General features: G+C 46.4%; 1 protein-coding gene across 4 annotated transcripts in view; it reads right to left on the bottom strand.

Moving 5' to 3' along the window:
• Positions 1-13,591, bottom strand: part of NAA60 (N-alpha-acetyltransferase 60, NatF catalytic subunit) — a 59,731-nt gene that overhangs the window by 11,683 nt on the left and 34,457 nt on the right. For 3 of the 4 annotated variants that reach the window (XM_029054148.2, XM_029054145.2, XM_039910956.1), the window contains exon 2: positions 7,808-7,923. In XM_029054148.2, coding sequence (XP_028909981.1) covers positions 7,808-7,917 — 110 coding nt within the window. In that variant the 5' untranslated portion in view covers positions 7,918-7,923. Of the gene's footprint in view, positions 1-7,807; positions 7,924-13,203; positions 13,223-13,591 lie in introns of those variants that run through there. The other variant, XM_029054147.2, reaches the window with a different exon arrangement.

The raw sequence follows: 13,591 nt of genomic DNA, 5'->3' as shown, positions 1-13,591 counted from the left end.
GGAGAAGTGGAAAGAGCATGGGCCTGGGAGTCAGAAAACCTGGGTTCTAATTCTGACTCTGCCACATCTGCTGTGTGACCTTGAGTAAGTCACTGAACTTCTCTGTGCCTCCATTTCCTCAACTGCAAAATGGGGATTTAATACTTGTTCTCCCCCTTAGAGTGTGACCAACCTGATGAACTTGTACCTAGCCCAGTTCTTAGAACAGTACTTGGCACATAGTAAGTGCTTAACAAGTACCATAATAATTATTTAGATGAATTTTGGGGACAAGATGTTTCCTAAAGATGATAGACACTTGACTCTCCTATCAGCAAACCTCTTAACTATTCCTTGCTCTCCATTTTCCCTTCTCAAATCCATTCTTCACACTCTTTTCCCTTTTCCAATCCCCGACTGACCTCCTCAGACATGCACTTGGATCTGTGACATTTGGGCACATGACATTCGCCCACTCCCAACCCCAAAGCACTTACACATGTATCCTTAAATGATTTCCTATAAATTAGTTATTTATTCATATTAATGTCAGTCTCCCCCTCTAGACTGTAAGCTAATTACGAGCAGGGAATGTGTCTAATTGTGTTGTACTGAATTCTCCCAAGCGCTTAGTATAGTGCTCTGCACATAGTAAGCGCTCAATAAATACCACTGATTGATCATGTCTTCCCCCTGACCGCCTCAGCATTTTATTTGACTTTATTTGTTGATGACTTATTGTGTATTATTTATATCTAGTCTCTTCTCAGTGACTGCATTTTTGTTGATTTTTATCTACTTGCCTCTTTCCATTATGGTTTGAGTTCCTTTAGGTCAGAAACAGTGTTTTTTTTTTTTACTTCATGTTTTACTTTTCTACCTAGCACTTACTGCAGTGTTTTACAGCCAGTAGGGAGAGTCAAGCAGAGGCCTACCCATTCCATTCCTAGCTTGGGCAGTAACTAGTGAGTGGAAGGCAATCTGCTACAAGTCAAAACTCACTGTGCCGGGCAGCAGCGGCATGGGAGAGAGTCGAGGGCGGAGACTCAAATTTACTGCGCGGAAGGCGACAATGGTAAACCACTTCTGTATTTTTATCAAGAAAACTGTATGGATCGTCTACCAGAACAATTGCAGATGCAGAGCGGGGCATTCTGGGAGAGATGTGTCTGTTGTGTCGCTATGGGTGGGAAATGACTCGAAGGCCTAATACAAGACCCTAGCAAGTTCTTTTGATGCTAAATCAAGTGCACAGCGGATGGCGGGGTGGGGCTGGGTTTAGAGTCCAGGACCTCTGACTCCTAGGTCCGTTCTCTTTCTACTGGACCACACTGTTTTTCTCTTTCCTGTCACTCTGGACTTTGAGCTCACTGTGAGCAAGGAACGTGTCTACCTGCCAACTTATATTGTACTCTCCCAAGTGCTTAGAACAGTGCTCTGCAAACAGTAAGCACTCAATAAACACCACTGACTAATGAAGGAATTTGGACAGAGCACTTCAACTAGAAAGCTAGTCTCAAAATCCCAAATGGGATTCCCCAAGGTGGACACCAATCCCAACCAGGAAAGCGTATATTGGCAGGTCCAGAATTCCTTGTTTCGATCCATGACACCTGAGTCCTTACTGTGTGCAGAACATCATATTCATTCATTCAATCGTATTTATTGCGCGCTGTGTGCAGAGCATTGTACTAAGCGCTTGACCCTGGAATCGGACGGGTTACAGAGCTTAGGAGACGGCACAGCTGTAAGCACAAAAAAGGAGCAACACCAATCTCTCAAGTGCCAGCTCTGACTTTTAGTGACTGAATAATACAAAGACACAAGGCATGAGTTACTTAGTCAAGAATCAGCCCAGGAATCTCACAGAAACCAAGAGGAAAGATCCTTTTCTTTATATGCTGGAAATGTCCTTTAAAACAACAGGATGGGCGCAAATGTGGCTGAAAAGGCTGATGGGGGAAGTACAGCCCTCAGCCACCCTGTGCAGACATCTATCAACCAATAGTATTTATTGAGCGCTTACTGTGTGCAAACCATTGTACTAAACGTTTGGGAGAGTACAATACAACAATAAACAGAAACATTCCCTGCCCTTAATGAGATTATAATCTAGAGGCGGGGAGAGACAAGTCAATCCAAATATATAAATTACAGATATGTGCATAAGTGCTATGAGGCTGGGAGATGGGAAGAGCAAAGGGAGCAAGTCAGAGTGACACAGAAGGGAGTGGGAGATGAGGAAAAGGGGGGCTTAGCTTGGGAGAGCTTTGAAGTGGGGGAGAGTAATTGTCCGTCGGATTTGAGGAGGGAGGGGGTTCCAGGCCAGACGTAGGACGTGGGCTAGAGGTCAGGAGCAAGATAGGTGAGATGGAGGCATAGTGAGAAAGTTAGCACTACAGGAGCCAAGTATGTATGCTGGGCTATAGAAGGAGAGTAGCGAGGTGCAATAGGAGGGGGGGCAAGGCGGTGGAGTGCTCATAGCCAATGGTGAGGAGTTTCTGTTTGATGCGGAGGTGGATGGTCAACCACTGGAGTTTTTTGAGGAGCGAGGTGACAGGTCCTGAACGTTTTTGTAGAAAAATGATCCGGGCAGCAGAATGAAGTATGGACTGAAGTGGGGAGAGACAGGAGGCAGGGAGACCAGCAAGAAGGCTGTCGCAGTAATCCAGGAAGGATGGGAGAAGTGATTGTATTAACGTGATAGCACTTTGGATGGAGACGAATGGGTGGATTTTAGCTATATCGCAAAGGTGGCACAGACAGGATATAGTGATGGACTGAGTATGTGGGTCGACAGAGAGGAGTCAAGGAGAACATCGAGGTTGAGGGCTTGTGAGACAGGAAGGATAGTGGTACTGTACTAAGCATTTGGGAGAATACAGCCTGAGGAGGAGCATGGCCTAGTGGAAATAGCACAGGCCTGGGAGTTAGAGGATCTGGGTTCTAATCCTGAGCTCCGCCACTTGTCTGCTGTGGGCAAGTCACTTGGGCAAATCACTAAACTTCTCAAGTACGAGAAGTCGGGCACTAGTCACAACTTTTCAGTGCATAACTGAGTTAAATTAACATCTCAGTGCGCAAGTCACTTAACTTCTCAATGCATCAGATACCTCATCTATGGGACAGACTGTGAGCCCTGTGGGACAAAGGCTGTCCAACTCGATTTGTTTGTACAGTGCTTAGTACAGTGCCTGGCACATAGTAAGTGCTTAATACCATTAAAAAAAAAAAGGTACAACCATAAAGTAGGCAGACACGATCCCTGCCCTCAGGGAGCCTCCAATCTAACTGGGGAGATTACTCGTCTGCTCCCACAGAGTTCTCCAAAACCAAGAGATTTCACCAGGCTCCCAATCTTCCAATTAAGAATGTTGGGGGCAAGACTGGAGTGCTCTGTGCAAGCAGACTCAAGGGACTTCTTTTACCTTCCATTTTTCACTACTTACAACTGACAGCACTTATGCATATATATCCGCAATTTATATATTTATAATAATGTCTACTTCCCCTCCTGGACTGTAAGGTCATTGTGGGCAGAGAATCAGAGTTATACTGTTGTGTTGTACTCTCCGAAGTGCTTAGTACAGTGCCTTGCACACAGTACACACCGAAGACACACATTTCCTTATTGCACACCTTTTGGTGCCGCACCCTCTGGCTGTACTTGAAGACTCCACCAATTTCTACTATGGGCTGAGTGTCTTTCAAGCACCTATCCCGCTGATCAAATCTCACCCACTTCCTCTCCCCTTTAAAAAACCACTCCCCGCACCCCGATGTTAGACCAGAAGAACAATCTGGGTCAGATCGGTGGTCCGTCGAGCCCCAGGATTCCCTCTCTGAATTGAATGAACTTTTCCTAAGTCTCCTAGCATCCCTAACTTGCCCCCACAGTGATCCACTATAAATCTATTTTCTGTGTGTATATCCACACTTTCTGAACCTATACAATTTTCTGTCTCCACTTCCTGTGGTTACAAATTGCATGTGTTGAGCCCCTGCTGGGTGTAAAAGTAGTTCCCTTTATGTGCACTGAACCTGCCCCTTCAAGTATCAAGGGGTTCCCTTTAGCTCCAGTGTTGTGGGATTTGGCATTTGGGAATTCACAGTCAGCCTGCCCACACCCTTAATGAATTTGTAGACTTCAATGATGTCACCTCTCGTCCTGGATTTTTCCAAACTGGTCAGGCTGCTTCCAGGCTATTTATTAAAATGGTTCTTAACTCTGAATAAGAGGGACCTGATTCAACACTTTGCCTATCCTCATTTTGGAGCAGTCATAATGCAAATCCAGCTCATAACTTAGGAATATGGAGATTAATTGGAATGTAACAATTACAAATTCTGAAAAACAATCCCACATTATAAGGAAAGGCCAAGATCACATTCAGTTCTCTTTGAAAATATCCCCAACTGAAACAAGGAAATGAAATGCAAAAAGCCATGTTAATGTAAATTCTGGCTTAGGGTGATCACAAAACAAAGACAGGAATTTTATAGTTGCCCTTAGTACTAGAAGCAGTTTGGCCTGGTGAAAAGTGCACAGACCTAGGAGTCAGAGGACCTGAGTTCTAATCCCTGCTCTGACACTTGCTTTCTGTGTGACCATGGGCAAGTAACTTAGCTTCTCTGAGCCTCATTTACCTCAGTGGTAAATAGGGATAAAATACCCATTTCCTTCATCAGACTGTGAGCTCCATGTGGGTCAGGGATTTGGGCCTATATGATTATCTTGTATCAATCCCAAGCTTAGTGCTTGGCTCATAGTAAGCACTTAAATATCATCATTATACAGCATGGCTGGGGCCTAGAGGTCCATATTCATTCAATAGTATTTATTGAGCGCTTACTATGTGCAGAGCACTGTACTAAGCGCTTGGAATGAACAAGTCGGCAACAGATAGAGACAGTCCCTGCCATTTGACGGGCTTACGGTCTAATCGGGGGAGACAGACAGACAAGAACGATGGCAATAAATACAGTCGAGGGGAAGAACATCTCGTAAAAACAATGGCGACTAAATAGAATCAAGGCGATGTACATTTCATTAACAAAATAAATAGGGTGATGAAAATATATACAGTTGAGCGGACGAGTACAGTGCTGAGGGGATGGGAAGGGAGAGGGGGAGGAGCAGAGGGAAATGGGGGAAAAGAGGGTTAAGCTGCGGAGAGGTGAAGGGGGGTGGTAGAGGGAGTAGAGGGAGAAGGGGAGCTCAGTCTGGGAAGGCCTCTTGGAGGAGGTGAGTTTTAAGTAGGGTTTTGAAGAGGGGAAGAGAATCAGTTTGGCGGAGGTGAGGAGGGAGGGCGTTCCGGGACCGCGGGAGGACGTGGCCTGGGGGTCGACGGCGGGATGGGCGAGACCGAGGGACAGTGAGGAGGTGGGCGGCAGAGGAGCGGAGCGTGCGGGGTGGGCGGTAGAAGGAGAGAAGGGAGGAGAGGTAGGAAGGGGCAAGGTGATGTAGAGCCTCGAAGCCTAGAGTGAGGAGTTTTTGTTTGGAGCGGAGGTTGATAGGCAACTACTAGAGTTGTTTAAGAAGGGGAGTGACATGCCCAGATCGTTTCTGCGCGAAGATGAGCCGGGCAGCGGAGTGAAGAATAGACTGGAGCGGGGCGAGAGAGGAGGAAGGGAGGTCAGAGAGAAGGCCGACACAGTAGTCTAGCCGGGATGTAACGAGAGCCCGTAGCAGTAAGGTAGCCGTTTGGGTGGAGAGGAAAGGGCGGATCTTGGCGATATTGTAAAGGTGAAACTGGCAGGTCTTGGTAACGGATAGGATGCGTGGGGTGAACGAGAGAGACGAGTCAAGGATGACACCGAGATCACGGGCCCAAGAGACGGGAAGGATGGTCGTGCCATCCACGGTGATAGGGAAGTCTGGGAGAAGGAGCGGGTTTGGGAGGGAAGATGAGGAGCCGGTCTCGCTCATGTTGAGTTTTAGGTGGCGGGCCGACATCCAGGTGGAGACATCCCGGAGGCAGGAGGAGATGCGAGCCCGAAGGGAGGGGGAGAGGACAGGGGCGGAGATGTAGATCTGCGTGTCATCTGTGTAGAGATGGTAGTCAAAGCCGTGAGAGCGGATGAGTTCACCGAGGGAGTGAGTGTAAATGGAGAACAGAAGAGGGCCAAGAACTGACCCTTGAGGAACTCCAACAGTTAAAGGATGGGAAGGGGAGGAGGCGCCAGCGAAGGAGACCGAGAATGACCGGCCAGAGAGGTAAGAGGAGAACCGGGAGAGGACGGAGTCCGTGAAGCCAAGGTGAGATAAGGTATGGAGGAGGAGGGGATGGTCGGCAGTGTCAAAGGCAGCAGAGAGGTCAAGGAGGATTAGAATGGAGTAGGAGCCATTGGATTTGGCAAGAAGGAGGCTGCTCAACTGTATATATTTTCATTACCCTATTTATTTTGTTAATGAATTGTACATCGCCTTGATTCTATTTAGTTGCCATTGTTTTTACGAGATGTTCTTCCCCTCGACGCTGTTTAGTGCCATTGTTCTTGTCTGTCCGTCTCCCCCGATTAGACTGTAAGCCCGTCAAACGGCAGGGACTGTCTCTATCTGTGGCCGACTTGTTCATCCCAAGCGCTTAGTACAGTGCTCTGAACATAGTAAGCGCTCAATAAATACTATTGAATGAATGAAAGGTGACCTTAGAGAGAGCAGTCTCGGTAGAGTGGAGGGGACGGAAGCCAGATCGGAGGGGGTCTAGGAGAGAATGGGAGTTAAGGAATTCTAGGCATCGATTGTAGACGACTCGTTCTAGGATTTTGGAAAGGAAGGGTAGTAGGGAGATAGGACGATAACTGGAGGGGGAAGTGGGGTCAAGAGCGGGTTTTTTTAGGATGGGGGAGACGTGGGCATGTTTGAAGGCAGAAGGGAAGGAGCCATTGGAGATTGAGTGGTTAAAAATAGAAGTTAAGGAAGGGAGGAGGGCAGGGGCGATGGTTTTAATAAGGTGAGAGGGAATGGGGTCCGAGGCGCAGGTGGAGGGGGTGGCACTTGCGAGGAGGGAGGAGATCTCCTCTGAGGATACTGCAGGGAAGGATGGGAAAGTAGGGGAGAGGGTTGGTGGGGGGGAGGGGAGAGGCGGAGGGGTGACTTTGGGGAGCTCAGACCTGATTGTGTTGATTTTCGTGAGAAAATAGGTGGCCAGATAATTGGGGGTGAGAGATGGGGGAATTACGCTTCCTTCAACTTTGTCTCAAATTGCAGTGAGTCAAGAGACTATCTGATATTCAAATGCAGACAACTGATTTCCTGTCACAGAGTACAAGGTTGCCATTTTTGCAGGGCAGAAGCTGGAGAAATAAAGTTAACTGTTCACTTGCTTTACTTAGAGGCTCTTTCTAATAAAATGGAAGCATCAACTTACTTTTTGGCAGGCATAGAGGACATTATATTTATTCTTACTGGTTGGGTGTAGAATTATAAAAAAAAAAATCAATCTAAATGCAGCTGAATCAACTTGGAAATTCTATACACAACCCATACGGAAAGCCTGATTTTTTGTTTTCTTTAATGCAGATTAACAGAATTACCTTTAATCATAAGTAAATGTATTGAATTGGAGAAGACAACATTTGCGAAGAGACCGCAAATCCAGCACTGGTGCTGGGGAGGGAGAAGGCTAAAGGGGGTGGGGGGTGAGGAAACTATCAGGTTGGCTAGGGCTTAAGGACCAAAAAGGAAGCAAGGAACAGGCTAATTCATACTGAGAGGTAGGAAGGGGCTTGGACAAAGGAGGATGGAAAAAAGCCTAGCAACCTAGCAGGGCATTCGCGACCCTGAAATTCACTCTAATGGAGGAACAGCACCTACAGTACTTACTCAATGGGGAACCAGTCGGCACAGAGTTGCTTCACTGTGTCTATGTCATCATGGCAGAGAAGGCGCCGGTTGACCTCACTGAGTGCAGTGGAGGGCACTTCCTCTGTCATTCACACCTAGAAGGAAAGGAAATTATATTCAGGGAGGAGCCTAGCAGGGTTAACTTTCTTTTACTCCATCAAGCATTGCTGCTGCTAAATGGGGAAGTAGGTCAGTCACATCAAAGTCTGCTGGTTCCAGTTTCCCTGTGATCCCTCATGGTCTCTGGCCCAGACAGCCCTAGAGCTGGGGCCGGGGGGCAAATCCTGGCCTGGAAGTGTGGTAGTACAGATGCCACTCTAAGCCACCCCCTCTCCTCACCCTGCAGATCAGTTCTGTACAACTCCCCAACGGGAGTGTGCAGAGCGGAGAGTCCCCAGTTAGGAAACCAATCTAACCAAATCAGCCACCACCTGTCTGCTATGTGACCTTGGGCAAGATACTAAACCTCCTTTTTTTTTTTTTCTTTAAATGGTATTTGTTAAGGGCTTAGTTTGTACCAGGCACTATAATAATAATAATGTTGGTATTTGTTAAGCGCTTACTATGTGCAGAGCGCTGTTCTAAGCGCTGGGGTAGACACAGGGGAATCAGGTTGTCCCACGTGGGGCTCACAGTCTTAATCCCCATTTTACAGATGAGGGAACTGAGGCACAGAGAAGTTAAGTGACTTGCCCACAGTCACACAGCTGACAAGTGGGAGAGCCGGGATTCAAACCCATGACCTCTGACTCCAAAGCCCGTACTCTTTCCACTGAGCCACTATATAAAGTGCTGGGGTAGATGCATGCTAATCAGGTTGGAAACATTCAGTCTTAATCCCCATTTTACAGATGAGGGAACTGAGGCCCAGAGAAGTGAAGTTACCTGCCCAAGGTCACACATTAGATAAGTGGTGGAGCCAGCATTAGAACCCAGGTCCTTCAGGTGCCCTGGCCTGGGCTCTATCCACTCGGCCACACTGCTTCTTTAATACCTCATTTGTAAAATGTCGATTAAAACTGTGAGCCCCATTTTCACACTGGGAAATGGACTGTGTCCAACCTAATTAGCTTCTATCAACACCGGAGTTTAGAACAGTGCCTGGAACATACTGAGCGCTTAAAAAATACCATAAAAACCCTCCAAAAGACAACAAAATATTTAGATGATTCCAAACCAGGACTCTCAAAGCCTCCATCCACCCACTGCAGAGCTGGATCTGCTGCCATTTTACCCTGAGACATGAAGACACTGACAATCTCCATGTCTGTAATTCAGTGGATGAAGCAAGGCTCACCAGCTTCTTCCCCTGAATTGGAGAGGACATGGAGGATCTCTGTGCTGGCCCAGGTGGTTGCCAAGGTGTATAGGGCTGGCTCAGGGAGTCCCCATGGGGAGAAATAATAATAATTGTGGTATTTGTTAAACACTTATGTGCCAAGCACTGCACAAAGTGCTGGGATGGATACAAGCAAATCAGGTTGGACACAGTCCCTGTCCCACATGGGGCCCACCGTCGTAACCCTCATTTTACAAATGAGGGAAGTGAAGCACAGAAAATTAAGTGACTTGTCCAAGGTCACACAGCAGATAAGTGGCAGAGTCAGGATTAGATCCCAGGTCCTTCTGACTCCCAAGCCCGTGTTCTATGCACTAGGGCACGCTGCAAGATAGCATGCTCCAATTTATTGTAATTACAGCTTTCGTAATTTAAGAATATAGGGAACCCAAATTACAGTTGGGTACGAGGTCAAACAATTCTATAGTCTTGAAGATCCAAAAGTATTTAGACCTAAGAAAATGAAGTATTGCTCATATTTCAAATTTCCTCAAAATTCTCTAAAAAAAAAAAATCATTCTTTTTTCCCACGGCCTCAAGGTTTCCAGAAATTTCACTCTTAGCTCTAATCCAGCTAAAATGCGGTGTTCAATCACCTCCTGGTTTTCAAGGCAAGGGAACAGTAGATGAATCAGCAGCAATTAGCACCACTGACCAGGAGGAGCTTGAAGAGAGAGACAATAAAGTGCAAACTAAAATGCAAAGAAGAAGTATGCTCCTCTCTACACCCCCATTAGAAAAGAGGCAAAAGGAAGCAGAGTTCTTTCTGAACGGCTACCTGAATTTGGACCAGTGAGCAAGCTGGTTGACCAGACCTCTCAACCAGAATCCCACAGTAAGGGGCAAATCTGGGACCTGGCCTGGATCTGGCTGCCACTGCCTCTCGCTCTTGGACACTGTCATTTATTTATTTGACCGGAGGTCTGTCTCTCCCCTCTAGACTGTAAGCTTGTTGGAGGCAAGGAATGTCTCTGTTTATTGTTCTCCTGTACTCGCCCAAGCACTTAGTACAGTGCTGTGCACACAGTAAGCACTCAATAACTAGAGAAGCAGTGTGGCCCAGTGGAAAAAGCCCGGGCTTGGGAGTCAGAGGTTATGGGTTTGAATATCAGCTCTGCCACTTGTCAGCTGTGTGACTGTGGGCAAGTCACTTCACTTCTCTGGGCCTCAGTGACCTCATCTGTAAAATGGGGATTAAGACTGTGAGCCTCACGTGGGACAACCTGATTATCCTGTAACTACCCCAGTGTTTAGAACAGTGTTCTGCACATAGTAAGCGCTTAACAAATACCAACATTATTATTATTATTATTATTACAAGTGAATGAATGAATGACTTTTCCATCCAGGAGCACTGACACTCAGACACCAAGCATTTGAACCACTTACATTTCATCTTGTGGCTCCTAACTTTTATCCTTTGGCTGTGTTCTATTGCAGGAACAGGGATTATCAGCAAAGTGCCCATTGTTATTTCTACTTGCCCATCAATTGCCACACTTTATCACCTCACCCACACCTCCCCTGAGTTCTAGGGTCCAGAAGGTAGTGTGCCGGGCCTCTCTCTGCCCAAAGCCCCATTCGCCACTGCTGGGGTGACCACCTGGCCCCCTGGGAGCAAGGTGGGCTAAGGCCAAGACAGCAGTCACAAGGTCCAGCCTTCCCCCTCTGGGGTCTGGGCCTCCTCCCTCTTCCTTTGGCGCTGGGGAGGTTGTGACTTTCAGATATAGAGGATTATCTTGTATCTACCCAGTGCTTACACATAGTAAGCGCTTACAAAATACCATAATTATAATTATGATGTTGAGTATATTTGCCAAAAAGTGTCATAAATGAAACAAACTCCAAAACCCGGTTCTCCCTGGCAACAGGTCCATGAGGCTGCCACTGCTGGACAATTTAGGCAGGGGCAGGGGAGGGATGGAAAAGGAGTTGAGAAAATCTGGGACCAGGGGAAATGACCATTCCGTCCCTTCCAGCATGCCTTGGTGTATATTCAGCCAGTTGAGAAGCCTGATACCTGCCTAACCTTCCTGTGATTTATTTTGTTCTGCTTAAAATGCATAAAAAAATTATAAGAGTGCTTTAATGGCATAACAATTGAAAAAAGAGACATCTGGAGTTCAACTGTCTGCCTCAGCAGAATCTATCAAATGAGGAAGCATGGCAGAATAACATGAAGCCCTCACTTACCTAAAATGAAGATTTAAGCTGCCTGCTGTGAAACTTTGGGCAAATCACTTCACTTCTCCATGCCTCAGTTTCCTCATCTGCAAAATGGGGATTCAACAACTGTTCTCCTTCCTACTTAGACTGTGAGCCCCGCATCAGACCTGATGATCTTTTATCTACCCCAGCCCTTAGTACAGTGCTTTTTTTTTTTTGTTGGTATTTGTTAAGCGCTTACTATGTGCCGAGCACTGTTCTAAGCACTGGGGTAGACACAGGGGAATCAGGTTGTCCCACGTGCGGCTCACAGTCTTAATCCCCATTTTACAGACGAGCTGAGCTAACTGAGGCACCGAGAAGTCAAGTGACTTGCCCAAAGTCACACAGCTGACAAGTGGCCGAGCCGGGATTCAAACCCACGACCTCTGACTCCAAAGCCCGTGCTCTTTCCACTGAGCCAGGCTGCTTCTCACATAGTGAGTACTTGGAAAAGCAGCATGGCTCAATGGAAAGAGCAAGGGCTTCAGAGTCAGAAGTCATGAGTTCTAATCCCGGATCCTCCACTTGTCAGCTGTGTGACTTTGGGCAAGTCACTTAACTTCTCTGGGCCTCAGTTACCTCATCTGTAAAATGGGGATTAAGACTGTGAGCCCCATGTGGGACAACCTGATTACCTTGTATCCCCCCCAGCACTTAGAACAGTGCTTGGCACATAGTAAGTGCTTAACAAATGCCATCATCATTATTTAACAAATATCACAATCACTGATGGTCTTAGAAACGTGCACTGCTGATATACACCGAGTCCCACTGGGCAGAAGTGAAGAGAAGTGTGGCCTACTGGAAAGAGCACGGGCCGGGGAATCAGAAGGCCTGCATTCTAATCTCAGTTCTGCCACAGGCCGGCTGTATATTTAAATATGGCAGGATGGGTATGTGTGTGTGTGTATATGTGTGTATCCATCCTTTTATGGTGGCTATGTATTCACCTAAAGGCAATAAAATCCTCGAATGGCCCCCCAAACCTTTGCTTTATTCAGTTTCGTCCTCTTTCCCCCATCAAACTTTGGTGGAGGTGGCAATGGGAATAAGAAATGAGGCAGCCACAAGTCCAAATTTAGAAAGAGGAAGGGGCTTGGTTGATTCACAAACTGGATAATCAGTCCCTGAATCACCAGGCACTGGCTGAAGTAGATAACTCTCTCTCAAATACCACACCTAAATTCAGGGGTTACTTTAGAAATGTTAGAGATACTTGGTGACACATCAGCATGTCCTATTTGTGTGTGATTTATAAACAAAAAACATTCCACAAAGCTCTTAATGGGAGCTCCTTCGACCCAAGTTCAGAATTTGTTCCACATTTAACATTCAAGGAAAATAGTATGCTCAGAAAAAGTTATTTGGAAACCAGTTTCTCATCTCTATTAAGAGGTTTCTGTGTTTTCAAGGCTCTGGTTCTTTATTTAAACACTGCCTTTGGATAGTTAAAAATAGGAATAGGTTGCATTAGGCCAGCCAGGATGTGGTTATGGGGTAATAATTTTTTTTAAAAACCAAACACCCTATTCTATGTCTAGTCTTAACAATTCCAAATTTACTGAAATGTTTACCTTAATTGACAGGTCATTTAACTATGACCTGTTTTAAATTAATGGGGGTGGGAAAAGGTTCAAGAATATGGACAGAAGGAGGTAATGTGACCACTCAAAAGGGACCACTCAAGGTAGGATGTCTGTTGGTCGGGAGTTGATGTCCCTGGCTAGTTTGGGTTTGGGGAGAGGCTGGGGGTGGGTATTCCAGGCTACCAAGATGCATGAAGTAGTGTGGCTTAATGGAAAGAGCAGAGGCTTGGGAGTTAGAAGACCTGTATTCTAATCCTGGCTTCACCACTTGTTTGCTGGGTGACCGTGGGCAAGTCACTTAACTTCTCTTTGCCTCGGTTACCTCATCTGTAAAATAACAACAACAAAAACAATAATGATTATGGTGTTTGTTAAACACTTACTTTGTGCCAAGCACTGTTCCAGGCACTGAGGTAGATACAGGGTAATCAGGGTGTCCCACATGGGGCTCACACTTTTAATCCCCATTCTATTCATTCAATTCAATAGTATTTATTGAGCGCTTACTATGTGCAGAGCACTGTACTAAGCGCTTGGAATGAACAAGTCGGCAACAGATAGAGACAGTCCCTGCCGTTTGACGGGCTTACGGTCTAATCGGGGGAGACGGACAGACGAGAACGATGGCAA

The sequence above is a fragment of the Ornithorhynchus anatinus genome, chromosome 2 (genome assembly GCF_004115215.2).
Source record: "Ornithorhynchus anatinus isolate Pmale09 chromosome 2, mOrnAna1.pri.v4, whole genome shotgun sequence".
Lineage (NCBI taxonomy): Eukaryota > Metazoa > Chordata > Mammalia > Monotremata > Ornithorhynchidae > Ornithorhynchus > Ornithorhynchus anatinus.
This window is presented reverse-complemented; position numbering and strand designations above follow the sequence as displayed.